Here is a 17,584-nt window from a genome sequence, read left to right on the forward strand (position 1 = left end):
TTTATTTCTCCTTTTCTGTATGTCTTCTATTTCCTTTTCTCCTGTAGCACACTGGCTGGAACTTCTAGCACTGTGTTAAGTAACAGTGGTGAGAGTGCATATCCTTGACTTTGTCCTCATCTCGGGAAAAACATCCAGTTTCTCAGCATTAACTATCAAGTCAGTGGTAGTTTTTATAAATGTCCTTTATCAAGTTGAGGCAATGCACTCCTAGTCCTTTTTTCTAGAGGTTCTCATCACAGATAAGTTCTGAACTTATTAAACACATATGATCCTCTGATTTTTCTTCTTTAGCCTTTTCTTATGATACATTTGGAGAAGGAAATGGCAACCCACTTCAGTGTTCTTGCCTGGAGAATCCCAGGGACGGGGGAGCCTGGTGGGCTGCCGTCTATGGGGTCACACAGAGTCGGACACGACTGAAGTGACTTAGCAGCAGTAGCAGTATGATACATTACATTAACTGACTTCCAAATATTGAACCATCTTTGCATCCATGGTATAAACTTCACTTTGTCACGGTGCATACTTCTTTTTGCATGCATGTGCAGCTGCTAAGTCACGTCTGACTCTTTATGAGTCCATGGACTGTAGCCCACCAGGTTCCTCTGTCCACGGGATTCTCCAGGCAAGAATACTGGAGTGGGTTGCCATTTCCATCTCCTGGGGAATTTCCCGATTCAGGGATCAAACCTGCATCTCCTGCACTGGCAAGCGGATTCTTTACCACTGAGCCACCTTGAAAGCCCCCATATGCTTCTTTTCCATGTTGCTAAGTTTATCTATTTATTAATACTTTGTTAAGGACTTTCTTGGTCTATTTTCATAAATTATATTGATCTACAGAATTGAGAATGATAGCTTTTTAATAACACTTTGCTGCTGTCAGAACTTCTCCATGAGACCTTCCCTTCCTCCAACCTACATGTTCTTTTTTCAGGACCAGGGAGTCCATGAAATAGCATGAAAATTCTGTACAGGGCCCTGGCACACTGAGGTCCATCAATCAATACTGAACTCCTGAGATCCCTCTTCTACAGACACTTATGACTACTCCTTCCTCACCCTTCTTTTGCTGGAATCTTCACAACAGCTGGTAGAGCCTATAGATCAATTTGAAAAGGCTGCATCATTGGATTTGGGCACAAGAAGCCACTTAATCTTCATCTAAGTTGCCCCAAAGTTCCTTAAGTTTGAATTTAGAGGTTTTACAATTATTTCATGGCAAATAGAAGAGGAAAAAGTGCAAACAGTGACAGATTTTACTTTCTTGAGCTCCAAAACCACTATGGACAGTGAATGCAGCCATGAAATTAAATATGCTTGTTCCTTGGAAGGAAAGCTATGAAAAACTTAGACACGATATTAAAAAGCAGAGACATTACTTAGCCAACAGAGGTCCATATAGTCAAAGCTATGATTTTTTCCAGTAGTCATGTACGGATGTGAGAGGTGGACCATCGAAAAGGCTGAGTGATGAAGAAGTGATGCTTTTGAATTGTGGTGCTGGAGAAGACTCTCGAGAGTCCCTTGGAGAGCAAGATCCAACCAGTCAATCCTAAAGGAAATCAACCATGAATATTCACTGGAAGGACTGATGCTGAAGCTAAAGCTCCAATACTTTGGCCACCTGATGGAAACAGCCAACTCACTGGAAAAGACCCTGATGCTGGGAAAGATTGAAAGCAAAATGAGAAGCGGGTGGCAGAGGATGAGCTGGTTGGATGCATCACTGACTCAATGGACATGAATTTGAGCAAACTCCAGGTGGTAGTGGAGGACAGAGGAGCCTGGTGTGCTGCAGGCTACGGGGTCACAAAGCGTAGGACAAAACTTAGCGACTGAACAACAGTGAATCTGTGCCCTGCTTAACTAAGTCAGTACATTCAAAAAGACTTAGATGATATCAAAAAGGGAGTTTTCTCAGAGCTCAAAGAGTTTACCATTTAATACAGACAGACTCCCATACTGTGGGCTTGCTCCACAGTACAAATTCTTTAATACTCAAGAACAGGTAACTACAAATGACCACTCAGGGCACCTCAGCAAAGTGCAGTCCCTTCACAGATCACACCCCACTGCCCAGAAGTGTGCCCAGAGCCAAGGTCTTGCACTTGGTGAGTTCCCCATCAGTGTTTCCTGAAGGCACAGGGTAGACTGGTCACTGCAAGGACACTGCCCCCAAATCTGCTCAAGAGCCCCCTTGTACCTGTGCAGCTCTGATCAGCTGTCCACCAGCTGCCTTGGGGTCTGTTGTCTCTCTGAGCATTTGTCAGAAGCCAGGTTCTGACGTGGTTGTTCAGGCTTCTTTATCCAGATTGTCAGTCCTGTGAACATACCAAATTCCCTCCTGCAGGAAGAGTTTTGTTTAAAAACTAGTCTCTTCACCTGGAGCTGGAACTCCTGATAAGTGCTTGGAGACCCAATAGCCCCTAAACTCCCCAAATACACACCCACATAAACTCCCAACAGACATGCTCACTCCACCCAGACACCACCCACACCATACACACACACACACACACACACACACACACACACACACACCTGTTTCTACAAAAACATTCCTAAAATCTTCAAGGAAACCAGGCCTTGGTGATTCCCCATCTGTCCTCCTCCCAAGCGCCTGAGGTATCACGGACTCTCAGCATTAGTGACAAGTGCTGGGGGGCGGGGTGGAGGATGGAGGCCCCCACCAGGACAGATCCAGTGAATGTACACTGTGGAGGGAGAGGGGTCCACCAGGAGGTCTGTCACCCCAGGGTGTGCTCACTCCAGGCACTGGCTCTGGGGCACACTTGGGTGGGGCAGGGAATGCCCCCCAATCCTGGGGGTCAGCGCTCCTTTCTGACGGGCAACACAGCTTCTGTGTTCACTAGGCTCTTTCATGGGAGAAGGCAATGGCACCCCACTCCAGTACTGTTGCCCAGAAAATCCCATGGATGGAAGAGCCTGGTAGGCTGCAGTCCATGGGGTCGCTAACAGTCAGACACGACTGAGCGACTTCACTTTCACTTTCCACTTTCATGCATTGGAGAAGGAAATGGCAACCCACTCCAGTGTTCTTGCCTGGAGAATCCCATGGACAGAGAAGCCTGGTAGGCTGCAGTCCATGGGGTCGCACAGAGTCGGACACGACTGAAGCGACTTAGCAGCAGCAGCAGCAGCAGGCTCTTTCATTGGTCTTTTCCTCTGTATCAGTTGACCCTGGCCTCTGACTCCTCTGTTACAAAGGAACAGCTCTGCCGTCTGCTCTTCAAGCCCCCGAAAGGGTTTTATTACAGCTTGGTGGGGGGGCCCTTGGTGGGGGGCCCCTGATGGTATGCTAGGTATGGAGTACAGGACGTGCTAGCACAGCCCTCCCCCCTCTCCAAGCCGAGGACCCCTAATGGCAGCAGCCACTGCCCCCACCCCAGCCCATCCTTCTGCCTCTGGCCCTGGCGCCGACCTGGCATAGAGCTGGCCTCAGCAAATGCCCGCTGTTGAATCAGGAGGGCTGCTGGCCAGACTGGCCCTCCTCGGAGCTCTTACTAATGGAGCAATGGTGCCAACATGACACGCTGGTTGGGCAGGTGGCGGTCCCCAAACACGTGCTTTTCTCACTTCTAAGTTTCCATACGGAAGTGTCCAGTATGAGCCCCCAAATGCAGCAAGTCCAGAGGGAGAAATGAAAGCAAACTGCACTCCTGGTCTCCAAGACTCAGAGCAGGGTAAGAATGTAAAAGGAATCCTCATTAATCCTATTTTAGACTGATGACAAGTGGAAATGCTATTTTGCACATACTGAAAAATTAAATATATCATTCAAGCTGATTTCACCTGTTACATTTTTTTTTCAATGTGGTTACTGAAAAATTTCAAAATACCAGTGTAGCCCGTGTTATATTTCTATTGGACGGTGCTCCTCTTCACCCCAATAAGGGTGTTTTACCCCTCATTTGCCTGCCCCCATTGTTGCAGTGAGGAGTCTCGAAGAGGAGAAATCCACTCATTTCTGGGTCTGCTCAGCATCCACTCAGGGTGGGGCATGCCCAAGCACTTAGAAACTGAGGAGCAAACTCAATGAGAGATATAAGTGAAAATAGAGATCAGGACATTTTTCTGTGCTATACAGACATTTACAGCAGATATGTCTCCTGAACTACAGTGTCAAGCTGCACGTGACAGCCCCGGGACTTATTTTATTCTTGGAATTTGTACCTTTTGACCCGACCACCCTTTCACCCACTCCCCACCCCTCACCCCTCATCTCTGGCAACCACCAGCCTGTTCTCTGAATCACATATTTGAAAGTTGTTGAGAGAGTAGATCTTAAAAGTTCTTTTTTGTTTTGTTTTTTAATTTCTTTTTTAAGTTGAATTATAGTTGATTTACCCTGTCTTGTTAGTTTCAGGTATACAGCAAAGATATATATATATATATATATATATATATATATATAAAGCTCCATCTATGATGCTTCCCCAATAGCTCTGTGGTAAAGAATCTGTCTGCTAATGCAGCCTAAGTGGGTGAGATCCGGGGTCAGGAAGATCCCCTGGAGAAGGAAAACGGCAACCCACTCCAGTATGTTTGGGAAATCCCATGAACAGAGGAGCCTAGCAGACTGCAGTCCACAGGGTCACGAAAGAGTCGGACATGACTGAGTATCTAAACGACAGCTATCTATCTATTTACCTATCTATCTATATCCTTCTTCAGATTTTTTTCCCTTATAGGTTAATACAAAATACTGAGTATAGTTCCCTGTGCTATCCAGTAGGGCCTTGTTGATTATCTATTTTCTATATAGTAGTGTATATATGTTAATCCCAACCTCTTAATGTATCCCCCCCACCAAAGTTCTTATCATAAGAAAAAAATTAACTATGTACGGTGACAAATGTTAACTAGATTTACTGCGTTGCTCATTTCACAGGTATCCAAGTATGGAATCATTATGCTGTACACCTGAAATTAATATAATGTTTATAAAATTATACCTCAATTTTAAAAAAAGCATGCATATTTTATCCAAATACAGTGCAAATTCCACAGCTCACATTTAAGACAGGAACAGACATGGCTTAAGGTGTCTATGTGTTACTGACATTCCTCAACATCTTCCAGCTGCCTACCTGCACTCCTATACTGACCAGAATATTCTCTTGCAGATGCGTTGGCCCTGTCTTCCACTAGTCCCTAGTAGGCACATTAACTCTCCCTATTCCTCAAGACAGTCCAGGGGAGGGGAGACCTCAGCCCAGGGCAAGGCCAGTGAATTTGCCTTTTGCCCTCAACTTCTACCCCATGTCTCTCAGGCCTCCCTTGGTGGCACCGTAGCTCCCACTGCCAGACCTGTGCCACCTGCCTTCGTGTTCTCTTTTCTTCACTCACCTTTCCTCTCAGAAAGTTAAAAATTGGATGCTCTCACTCCTACTGAACTGATAGTAACTGAAAACTATCGCACTGAGTACTTTCAGTTCTTATCAGATCAGTAGCTCAGATAGTTTTTCCTGAACATGCCTGCATTCCAATTGTGATGAAGTTTCAAGCCAAAGGAATGAATCTCTAATGGTGGAATTGTGAGCACCAGTAAGTAGGGTTGAAGAAGGTCTCTATCTGTGGGGGGCAGAACAGAGTCTCAACCTAAACCTGGCTCTGGCTGTGCACTCCTTTCCTGGGTCTTAGTTTAGAGTCAAGGCCAAGTAACTACAAGGGCAACACTTGGAAAAAGCATGGGCACTGTGCCAGGTGGATAAGTTTACTCATTTACAGAGAGCTCCTGAGCATCTACACAGTGGCAGCACTCAAGAGGTCCTGAAGGGTGAGACGGCCCTTGCCCTCATCACCCACAGCCCAGAGACCAGGGCTCCTCTCCAGCACCAACCAGGAAGCCTGAGCACAGGTGCACCAGTATCCCCAGCAGACACACTCCCTGAGTCTCCAGCGCCAGCTGAAACCCCTGAGGTCACACACAGGGCTCAAACACTGATTTGCTGCAGAGTCAGGCAGGAGGTCTCAGCAGACACACGGTCCAGGCCACTGCCCATTCTGGGCTGGAAACGGCAAGAGGGCAGAGGCAGTGGGCTCTGTTGGCTGACCACCCAAGAGAAAGTGCACCAAATGACAAAAGCCCCAGTGAGTGGACAGAATCAGCGCCTGATCGGTGTGTGGGGAAGGCTGATGCACAGATGGACCCAGCACGGCTGCCACCCACCTTGTCTTGGGCGGGAGGGGAGAAAGAAAAAAAGTAATAGCTTCTTTCAGAGTGCACGTATGGGATGGAGATGCAAATACAATCCCTAGTCCCTCCAGCCTAGCCCCCCTCCAGCCCTCCTCCAACCCCCTGATCCCCCCCACCCCGATTCCCCCCCAGCCCCCTGATCCCCTAGTCTCCCATAGTACAGCAGCAGGACCCTGTTCTTTGCCAGCACATGACACTCTGATGGTGCCCAGGTCAGTGGGTCACAGCCAACAAGGGCAAAATGGATGCCACCATTCCCACTGTCCTCCACCCAAGCTCTCTTTGGGTCATGTTGGAGGTATTTATCTACTATGAAGATGCCCATAGATGAACAGGGGGCTTCTAGCCTCTTAGCATCCTCAGAGAAACATCACTCATCATCTGGCTACCTCCCTGCGCCTGCTGGGACATCCCAATTAACTCCGCTGGTCCAGAGGTTGCTAGGAGACAATCCAGCTCACTACCTCCACCCACCACCAGCAGCAGTAGGGGATGGATCCTGCATGCTCTTCTGGAAGGGGCTTTGGAAGAGGCCCTGAAGAAGTACCCTACTATGCCTGGCTCATTGCTTGTAGAGAGTGCTGCTCCCAACAGGGGGCCAGAGCAGCCTCCTCCAAGCAGCCAGAAACAATCCAGGCTCTATATGGATAGCCACCGGGGGAGCCAGGACCCAAGGGCTCCTGGAGCTCTGACATGGGAACACTGCAGCCTCCGACTTTCTATGAACTGAGTTAATCTGAGTTACGTAACCACCACTCCCAGCTGGATGGCCTCCTGACGCACCAGCTCCTCTGAATTCCTGGAAGGGGGTCTTGAGAGAGAGTGGAGTCTGGGGCCACAGGGTCTGTTTGCTGTAGCCCCAGTGAGTCCGCCTCCTGCCTCCCCCTCCTGGCTGACTGGCATCGGGCAGGAGAAACCCTCTCGAGCCAGACTTCAAACGTGAAAATCTAGATCAAGGATATATTTGGCTTTCCAAGCTAATCTCTACATCAATTTGGTCTCTACTGAGTTGTAGCCCTTTGAAGAAAACTTGGCAACTACGTTTGGAAAGCAGATGACTCTTACGTAACCCCAGACAGGAGCCTGGGCCTCTGGGAGGCTGGGCAGTGGTCGGCCGGATTGGGGCTTGGTGTCCACCCACTTCATTGCGACCCAGGGTGCAGCCTTGACCCACGTGCTCTGTGCACCCTGTGGTTTCCCCACACAACGGCTGGGGGACGAAGAACTCAAGAAGCACACCCAGCCCACACCTGCCAAACACCTTGACGGTGTCCGTGTTGGGGCTGGGGACCACAAGGGGGATGGGATGCCGCTGTTCCCTCTGAGCGACCTGGCTAGGAGGATGCAGGATGCATGAGGAAGAAGGCGGCTCTTTCTCCAGGGACTGGGAGACAGACATCTCAGGGAGGCGAGGAGCTGTCTCAGCTTGTGCCCTGCTCCCTACTTACTGGCCTCTTTGATGCACAGAAGAAAAAGAAGCAGGTGATTAGAATAAATCAACCAAAGAATAAATCAATTAACAGGCTGGGAGGAGCCTACTTCCCCCTCCTCTGCTTAGACAGTGTGTCCCCTGGGGGGTGGGGGAGCTTTGAGTGGTGGGGGGAGATGCACCCACGTGGCAGAAAAGATGTGAGCTGTCTCCTAAAATGATGATTTATTCCAGCAATATTGTCCTGGATGAGTATAACGGCTACTGACACTCGAGGGGCTCCAGTGGTAATCAATTTGGTGCCAGCAGCTGGAAGTGGGTGAGGACCAAGACTGACCAGGAGGGTGACGTCTGTGGACAGAGCCTCTGACCTGGTCCTCTAAAGCCCAGCTGCAGGGCCCCAGCTACTGGAGGACTTTACAGGCAGCGATGGGGACAACCAAGCCACTGGGACTGTGCACAGAGACCCAAACATGGTACCGTGTGGCCGGCGGGGACCTGTGTGAACCTCCATGAAAGAAGAGTCATCTTATATTGCTACAGACCCTCCCCCACCGCAGGCACACCCAGGGCCTCTGGAACAGAAGGAGCAACAGAACCTTAGCCTGGAAGAACAAGCAGAAGGACAGACACCAGGCCTCCAAGGAGCCCCTGAGGACTCCTGGCAAGTGCTTCGCAGGCTCCGAGCCCCCCATAAAGCTGCTACGTGAAGGGCTGTAGCCTCAGAGGCCACTCACAAGCAGGCGGCCGAACTCTAAAATCTGTGCCGCCTGCTGAGTAAGCATCCCCTTCAATCTGCTCCCAGATCGAGCTCGGACGCAGCTGGCAGGGCTCTGAGGCCACCTTCAAAAGATACCTTTATCTGCACGGATGGAAGGTATCTTTGGAGCTCTGCTACAACCACCACCAAAAAGGCATAAAAACAGCTCCAAAACACTCAATCTGTTCCTCCTCCTCCTCCTCCTCGGAAGAAAAGGCACCGCACACAGCTCCTTTCCAATGCAGAAGCAGAAATCCTAGCCCAGACTTTGTCTCGCAAGCCAGAGCTGAGAGTCTTCACTCGGGTCGTGCCCAGAGCCGTCTCGTCACCTGGGCCCGGTGTCTTATGCTTGCTTGACCTAACCAGGCTGGAAGCCAGGCAGCACAATGCCCGGTGCTCACCTGGGGGAGCCATGGAGGGGCTTGGGAGGAGCAGAGGTAGTGGGCTGCCTTCAAGGAAAAACGCATTAGCAGGTCCCAGGCAAGCCATCCCTGGCTTTTAGTGACTGTTATGCTGTGCCTGGTGAGATGCAGAAACACAGACCCTCCAAGCACGGCCCCTTCTCCTGGCCAGCCGGCCAGGGGGTGGCTCTCAGACATGACAGAGCTCTCTCCTGCCAGCCTCCCCAAGAGGTGACAGCCGGTCCTCAGAGGCACATTTACAGAAAATCTCTTGTGCTAACACTGAAGGGAAAAAAACAAAAGGTCAAACTTCAAAATCAGCAACAGAACTATTTCCTAAAGCAAAATCCCAGGTAGACCTCACTCAGGGATGCGTTAGATGAACTGTTTTAGTGAACCACCAGAGAGGTTCTTTTTTCCCGTAATATTTATTCACTTTTCTCTTTATCAAAATATACTAATCTTTCAATCTAGCAAGTTAGTAATAAAGAAAGATGTCGGTTCAAATAACTTGCCGGCAATCAGGAAGGCAGTGCCAGACAGAAGCTGGGGAGGTGTCTGGGAGCTGAAGGAGCACCCTCTCCCAAAGAGGGGAGACCCCTTTGATCTTTTGGAAGGCTCTGGAGTCTGGCTGAAACCCGGCAGGCAGAGGCAGGGCACCTGGAAGGGGTCACTCGGGCAGAGCTGCCCTGACGCTCCATGGAGTCTGCGTCCCAGAGCGGCTGAGCCTAAACCTTATCTAGTCTGAGTACAGGACATCGATTCAGGCTGAGCCAATATCCAGCGCAACCCGCTTCAGAATTAACCTATTAAAGCCCAGGCCGCCGAACACGACCCGGCCACCCAGACAAGAAACGCCGCTTTCAAGAAAAAGGCCAAGGATAACACTGGACAATTCTCACTAGATATTTCCAACAGGCTTTGCCCCGGGACTGGGGAATCGTCTCATAAATCAAGGGTAGCTAAGAGACGCCTTGCGGGCTCCGTCCTCTCCCAGTTTCTCAAAATCAGGACGCGCACTCGATTCCCCCTCAGCCCGCTCCCCTCAGCTTTTATCGGCTGGTGGTGGGGGCGGCTCAGGCACAGGCTCCGGCGACGACCGGGCCCCTTTCTCCCCAAAGCGGGAGTGCAGTGCATCCCAGTGGACAAACTCGAGAACCGCACGCTGGCTTTCGCAGCCTCCGCCTGCGTCCTTCCCGTTCTCCGATGCAACCCGGGACCCACACGCACCAGCTCCGCTGAGACCCCGGCGGAAGGGTGACGGATCGCAGGCCGTCTGTCCCGCCAAGGGGACAAGTGTGTCCGACTGGCTCCTAGAACGGCTAAAACCCGAGAGCCGTGGCAGGCGAGCAAAGTTTGCCCCGAAGGGTCTTCTTGGGTACCCCTGCTGCGGGCATCGAGCTCGAACCCCCGGTTTCAACCGGCCCTGGAGTCCGGGACAAAGGCAAACCCCAGGGCGTTCCTGGAGGGTGTTTGCCCGTAGGGGAGAAAGGGTGCCCTCCCGCGCTCCCCCAGAGCCTCAACGTCTCCCGCCCCAGCTGCCCGCCAGCTGTGCGCGCCCGTCGGGCCCGGAGGTCACCGGCAAACATCTGGATCGGCAGCTGGGAGCCCAGGAGGCCCCTGCTCAGCCCCGGGGCCCCGAGGAAGGGGAAAAGAGGGGCGGCCGTGGCTATCAGGCTTCGGTTTCTTCTAACTCCGCCGGCCGAGCTCTCGCCAGACCCGGAGCCCCCTGGCTTTCCCTGGCAGCCCCGGCCCCCGCCCTGGGTTCACAGCCCGCCGCGCCCAGCGGCCCGCGCCTCCCCTGGGCCCCGAAGAGGCGGCGCGCCGGGGCGGCTGGCCAGGACACTGCGCTGCTGGCGCCGGGAGCAGCGGGCGCGCCCGGCCGGCCCCAGAACCGGGAGAAATGGGGCGGGCACCCGGACCCGGACACGCGGAACCCGGGACAGCCGGTTCCGGGGCTCCAAGCTCCGGAGCGGCTCCCCGACCCGGATCCCGGGGCACAGGCTGGCCTCTCACAGGAGCAGAGAGGGGTTCGCTTTATTCGCAACACAGAGGAAAGCGCCGCTTCAGCCCAGCTCGGTACCCACGCACCCGCGCGCCCACACGCACCCCGGCGCTGGCCGGGTCGCTCACCTGAGTCCTAAAAGCTGTTGAATCCACATGGTCACGTTTCGGGGAGCAGAGCCTCAGATCTCGCTCGCCCCGGCCATCTGCGCGGCGCCCGCGCCCGCTCGCTTCCGTCCCGCGGCGCCGGTCTCCGGCTCTCGGTCCGCCGCCGCCCGCTGCCCGCTGCCCGCCGCCCGCCGGCCGCGGGGCGCAGAGCGAGTCAGAGCGCGGCCGCGCGGGGCTCCATGCCGGCCGGCGCGCCGCCGCCGTTGGGGCGCATGGTTCAGGCGGGGCGGCCCGCTGGGGCGCACATCCTTGAGCCCGGGTGCAGGGCTCGCGACCCCCTCCGGGAGCGACCCGGAGAAGGCAGCGGTGAGGTGAGGGAGCCGGCTGCCGGCCCGGGAGGGGCGCACTCCGGCGCCGCGGCCGCGAGGCGAGGATCGGGGAGCGGCGGCTTCGTCCTCCGAAGCCGCGAAGAGGGAGGCGGGCGGCGCCGCCGCGCACAGTGCGTGTCTCGCAGCGCGGTTCTCGATCCGGCCAGAGCCCCGCGCCGAGGGGGCGGCCGAGGTCCGGGGGTGCGGGCGGCGGCGACGCTGGCGGACGCGTTTCCCCTGCGCGCGCCACCGACTCGGGGGGCTCTGCCGGGGACTCCGCCGCCGCTCGGCGCCGCTCAAGTTGGCCGGGGGCTCCGTCTGAGCGCTCGCTCCGCAGACGGACGCGGCGCCGGAGGCCGGCAGGAGGCGGGCGGGGGAGGCGCGCGGGGCGAGGGCGCCGTGGAGCGCGGGGCGTGGGAACGCGCGGCGGCGGCGCCGCGCTGAGGAGGCGCGCGGGGATCCCGGGGCCCCGCCGCCCGCGCCCACCGCGCCCGCCGCAGAGCCGCCCGCGCCGCTCGGCCGCCTCCTTCCGCGCGTCTGCCTCTCTGCGCGCTCGCCCCCGCCTCCCCGAGCGGGCCCCAACTCCGCCCGCCCGGCCCGGCTCACGTCACCCGCTCCCCCGCCCCTCGAACTGAAGCCCGAGCCCCCTGCCCGGCCCCGGCTGCCGGTTGCCGCCCGCCCCGCCTCGCGGTGGCCCACCTCTCCGCGCGGGCGTGCCCGGCCCGGCGACACTGCAGGCGGGGCCCCAGCCGCCCCTTCCCCAGCTCTGGCCTCGTCCCGGTCCCCACCTTGGGAAAAGCTCGAGAGAGGCCGCGGGCTCGGATTGGACCGCCGGGCGCCGCCGGATGGTGTTGCCACGGTAACCGGATAGCACGCGAAGCGGTTCGAGGTTCTGACCCGGTTACCGGTGCACCCAGTGCCCCGAAAGACCTGGTTTGGCGGAGGGGACGTTCCCGAGGAAGTACTCGGGGGGCGCCTGGGGCGGGGACTAGGAGAAAAGTTTCCTCCAGGCAGAGGTGCGCGGAAGCGGCCGCGGGAGTCAGGTAGGTGAGAGGGTCCGCTGCTAGGCACTCGTGTCTCCCCGCGGCCTGGACCCCTGTCTCGGCTCCGGTGAGAGAAGTCTCTGCGTCCCTGGTCAGAACTCCACCATCTTCTGTCCCCCCACCCGTCCCGTCCAGTCCTGAATCCCGAAACCTCAACAGCTCCCCGGACTGGGCATCCAGCTGCGCCCGATCGCAGGACTGCAGCTGCTGCTCGGCCGGCTCTGAAGAAGGAGGACCCCGGAGAGTTCCAGGACCCCGGCGTCTCGGACTGTCCGTCCCTGGAGTTCCCGTGCCTACCTGGTTAGGTTGTCCTTGCAAGGCCTTGACTAGAGGCGAAAGGGCCCGCGGCAGGGTCCCTCACACCGGGAAAAGACTCCTGGGAAACTCCGGGCTGAAGGCCGACTCCGTGAGCAGCCGCGACAAAGCCCTGCTTCCAACTCTCAGCGGCCCGAGGAGGTGCACAAACCAGGCCTTAGAAATCAGCTAGTGAAGCTCCTGTGTGGCAAGTGTGGATGCGGGGGTCCAGGGAGGGGCAGGCACCAGTGGTCTATGCAGGTGACTCTCCCACTGAAGCTCTGTAACCCCCAGCCCGCGAGAGAGACCCCCTCTATCAAGAGAGGCCTCCCTGGGAGGGGGCAGATGGTTATGGGGTGGAGCCAGGCCCGGTGCTTGCCCCTGAAACTTGGACTCCCAGGCAGGCAACTTCATCCCTGAGCCTCCAGGACCTTTAAAGTCATAAGGTTCTCCTCTGCCCAGGCAGGAGGACAGAGGGGGATGACCTGCCTCCCGGAGAAGGTCCTAGAGGAGAGGGCAGGGGACAGGGTGGTGTGGTGGCCAGATCACCCCAAGTCTTTGACGCAGGTAGCCCAGGTGCCACTGTCTACTCACTATGGGATCCTGGGCACATTATCAACCTCTTTGGGTCCTCAGTTTTCACATCTGTGAAATGGGTTCCATATTCCCTTCCACAGCAGAGATTTCTGTGGGGGTTAAATGAGGTTGCCTCACACTGTTTCACTATTATTGTCCGAAGAAGCGGCAGGCTGATTCAGCCTTTCATCTACCTGACCACCCCTGGCGGGTCTTCCCCTGGAGTCCTCTCTTTGCTTGAGGGTTTAAGGGGGTGAACAGATCCCAAAGGGAGGTCCTCGAACAATGGACTGGGCCCCTGAAGCCTGGAGAGAAGCGGTGACTTCACTGCTGCCACCTAGCGGGATAAAGTGGGAGTGCTGCACCAGGGAGGCCCTTCAGGAGCCCAAGAATCCTTGATGAGGTTGCCCGCCAGGTGAGCCTGGGGGTCTCCTGACCAGCTCTGCTCCAAGGACCCCTTCAGCACCCTTATGCAAACCCTCGTCTCAGAACGTTTTTAAGTGCATAGAAACTAAAATGCAGAGGATTGTTAGGAAACCAAGTGCACTGAAACACAACAAAATATTACAATGCATTTTTTATATAGCAGTGTATGTTCTTTTTATTACACTGAGGATGAATCGCCAGATCCAAAGTGTGCCGTGATTTGGCTGTGTCCGGACATGTAGCAGTAATATTTCGAGCCATCCACAGTCGTGGTGATGCAAGAGAAATGTCTGCAGTTTCTGTTTGATGGTCGCAGGTATGTCACACCGCCTTGTTCTGCTGCTGTTTATAACAGAAAGAAAGGCTGGACTTAGGTGATTTTTCTCACCATCCAAGTATAAGGACCCCTTGCATTCTACCCACATACCCAGGGGCTCCCCAGACCTCAGTGGAATTGTTTTCTGGAAAGAGCTGGGGGCAGAGACAGTCAGGAGGGGAAGTTACCCAGCAGGGAACCACCGAGACTTGGTGGGGCGCCTTCCACCCCTAGGGGAGGGAGGTTGCCCTCACCCAGGCTGTAAAGTCAGATTGAGGACAGAGACCTGCAGGTTTCTGTTTCCTGGGGCACTGACCACTCGGATGCAAATCCTCCAAAGAGAACAACTCTTATTTTTTTTTTTTTTCTCTCTTGATGCAAATATTGTCATTCTTAAAAGGCTTTTTTTATGTGGACCATTTTTTTAAAAAGTCTTTACTGAATCTGTTGCAACATTGCTTCTGTTTTGTTTTTTGTGTTTTTCTGGCTGCAAGGCATTTGGGATCTTCGCTCCCTGACCAGGGATCAAACCCACAACCCCTGTAGTAGAAAGTGAAGTCCTAACCACTGGAACACCAAGGAAGTCCCAACATGGTCATTTGTATGTGCTGAAAAAGAATAAAATCATGACATATTGGGCTTCCCTGGTGGCTCAGATGGTAAAGAATCTCTGTGTGCATTGCAGGACACCCTGGTTCAATCCCTGGGTCAGGAAGACCCCCTGGAGAAATGAATGGTTGCCCATTCCAGTATTCTTGCCTGGAGAATTCTATGGACAGAAGGAGCCTAGTGGGCTACAGTCCATGGGGTCGCAAAGAGTTGAACACGATTGAGTGACTCACACTAACTAAGAGCAATGACATATTTCACTGTTAATGTAACTGGTTTCTTGTGCTTGGATGGCATCTCATATTTCTGACCAGTCCATTTTTCTCCTCTCTGGGGAGTTTGGAGGGGATGGTGTAAGTCATCTCCCACCCAGCACACTAGCGTGCACACACACAGAGGCAGAGACACACGCCTACAAGCTTGAACAAATGCAAAAGGGAACTTTTCAGATGTACCCATTGTTGAAAGATCACCAGGTCCCCACCTCCAGGAGAAGCCTGCAACCAGGGACCTGGAATCCCAGGCTGGCCCCAGGCTCTGGAAGCCCTCTCTGCCCTGCAGTATTTTCCCAACAAAGAAGCTGGCCGACCCCCAGCGGGAGGCCCTCTTTGAAGCTCTTAGACCATTTACCTAATGGCCTTCACAGACTTGACTATTTTTAAAACCCATCCAAAGCCAAATTGAGCTGCCATTGTTCATTTTTCTCCCAAGGAGGTAAATGTGTCTTAAGCATGACATTTGATTAAGTGGCTACATTTGTGATTTTAAATGGAAGGGAAATACTGATTGAAATTATTATAAGTTTCTTTAAAGCGTTCACAGTCTTCTCTGCCCCCGCCCCCCTGCCTTTCCAGCTTCCTCCACCCATTAAAACATTCAAGGGGTCAGAGGGTTGGGAAAGAAGTACAAGTCACTTTTCCTCCTGAGTGGGGGAGGGTGAGTGCCCCTGACTTTGGAGTCCTGCCCCGACCCCACCCGCCTCTGAACTGTTCCCCAGGGATGCTGCACACAGCTGTCCACTCCAGCTGTGGGCAGGTCAGAGCCTGGGAGGGAAACTGAGACTCCCTCTCATCAAATGACTCGGAATGCTGGGTCTCTGCTACCCATCAAATACTCATGTGTATCAGAGAGGGAAAAATATGGGTCCCTCTGCTTCCTCTGATCAAGCAATGGACTCCCATGAGGGCTGCCTAAGAATTTTATCTGGGAAAAAGAAAACCCTCACTTCAAGCCTTTAAAAAATTTTCTGTGATGACCAACTTTCCTGTTCTATTTAAGTGGGCAAGGATGAAGACTAGGAGGATCCATTCCCATTGCAATATAAAGTGACCATTTGATTAGCAGTCCTTTGGCATTACAGGGTGTGGAGGTTTGGGGCATGAAGCTGGAGAGTAGAGGGTCTAGGGTGGACAGACATGGGCGGGAAGCCAGTCAATGAGGTGCCTGGGGATGGGGCTACCCAGCTGAATCCTTACACATTCTCCTGTGACTGAGTCCGAAATCTGAAGGTTTTGGCCTTCCTTGGTGGTGCAGTGGATAAGAATCTGCCTGCCAATGCAGGAGACATGGGTTCTATCCCTGGTCCAGGAAGATTCCACATGCCATGGAGCAACTAAACCCATGCACCATAGTCACTGAGTCCATGAGCCGCAACTCCTGAGCCAGCATGTTGCAACTACTGAAGCCCGAGCACCCTAGAGCCTGTGCTCCATCACAAGAGAAGCCCTTGTGCCACTAGGAAGGTAGCCCCTGCTCACCACAATAGAGAAAGCCTGTGCACACAGCAGTGAAGACCCGGCCCAGCCAAAAATACATACACGATTTTTTTTTTTAATTTTTAAATGAAGCAAAGTCTGAGGGTTTTGTCCTGTGTTGCAAAGTTTCTGCAGTTGTGTTTGTGTCGAGGGGAGTTGGGGGACCTCTGCTGTGGGGGTGAGGGCTGGGGGAGACCACAGTGGCCAGAGAAACCAGGAGGAAGAACTGGGACACGGTGACTAATTCCAGAAGGGATGTGAGGAAAATTCCTTCCTGCCTCACATTCCAGAAGATTCTGGGCCCTGGGTGGATGGGGACCGTGGTGGCAAGAAGAGCCGCCCAACTTCACAGAGTTCTCAGGATGGGGCTTTAGACAGGTGAACTGGGTATTAAGGAAAATCAATGAGGTTGGGGGCAGGTCAGGGGCCCCTTGGTTACACTCACTGATACAGTAAGGGACCAGGGACATCACTTGCTAGCCCCAAAAGTCCCACTCCTTCTAGGAGGAGAGGAGAGAGGCTGAGGATGCCCTCATTGTGTTGACTGAGCCCTGAGGATGTGCAGGGAAAAATACCAGTGATGAGGCTCCCTGGGAACAAGCTCCTCCATCGGTGGTGGGTGCACAGGGACTGAGGGCTGACCCTGGAGGGGTCGCTGCTCCTGGCAGGTCCAGGGACCCCTGGCTCTAAGCAGGAAGGGTCGAGTTGGATGCCCCAGGGTTCTGAGCTATTGCTGTCTCTTCCAAATCAATTCATCAACCGCGTTCAGCCCAGACCAGAAACTGTTGCGTCGGCAGACAACCTGCAGAGCTTGGTGACAACCCGACACAGGGTGATTTCTGGCTCCCGCTCAAGACCACCATGTTGCCCCATCCGTCCTCCTGCACGTTGTCTTCACTCGGGACCAGCCTGCAGGAGCTGCTCTCACCTGCACACCCCATCATGCAGGGCAGAGTCATGGCAGAACCTCACTGTGGCCCCTACGGCTACCCCCAGGAGGTGGCACAGCCAGGCTGGCATCAGCAGGCTGAGGAAACAGAAACCTCACCCAGAGAAAGGCAGGTGATACCTCTACTTATGAGTTATTGTTGTCGTTCAGTTGCCAAGTTGTGTCCGACTCTTTGCAACACCATGGACAGGCCTCCCTGTCCTTCACCATCTCCCAGAGTTTGATCAAACTCATGTCCATTGAGTCAGTGATGCCATCCAACCATCTTATCCTCTGTCAACCCCTTCTCCTCCTGCCCTCAATCTTTCCCAGCATGAAGGT

At 54.1% G+C, this 17,584-nt stretch overlaps 1 protein-coding gene across 1 annotated transcript in view; it reads right to left on the reverse strand.

Annotated features, from left to right (window-relative positions):
* The window catches only part of AJAP1 (adherens junctions associated protein 1), a 130,840-nt gene extending 119,768 nt beyond the window's left edge, over nucleotides 1-11,072 (reverse strand). The window contains exon 1 of the mRNA XM_027565092.1: nucleotides 10,950-11,072. Coding sequence (XP_027420893.1) covers nucleotides 10,950-10,978 — 29 coding nt within the window. The 5' untranslated portion in view covers nucleotides 10,979-11,072. The remainder of the gene's footprint in view (nucleotides 1-10,949) is intronic.
* Nucleotides 11,073-17,584: the final 6,512 nt, after the last annotated feature.

The sequence above is a fragment of the Bos indicus x Bos taurus genome, chromosome 16 (assembly GCF_003369695.1).
Source record: "Bos indicus x Bos taurus breed Angus x Brahman F1 hybrid chromosome 16, Bos_hybrid_MaternalHap_v2.0, whole genome shotgun sequence".
NCBI lineage: Eukaryota > Metazoa > Chordata > Mammalia > Artiodactyla > Bovidae > Bos > Bos indicus x Bos taurus.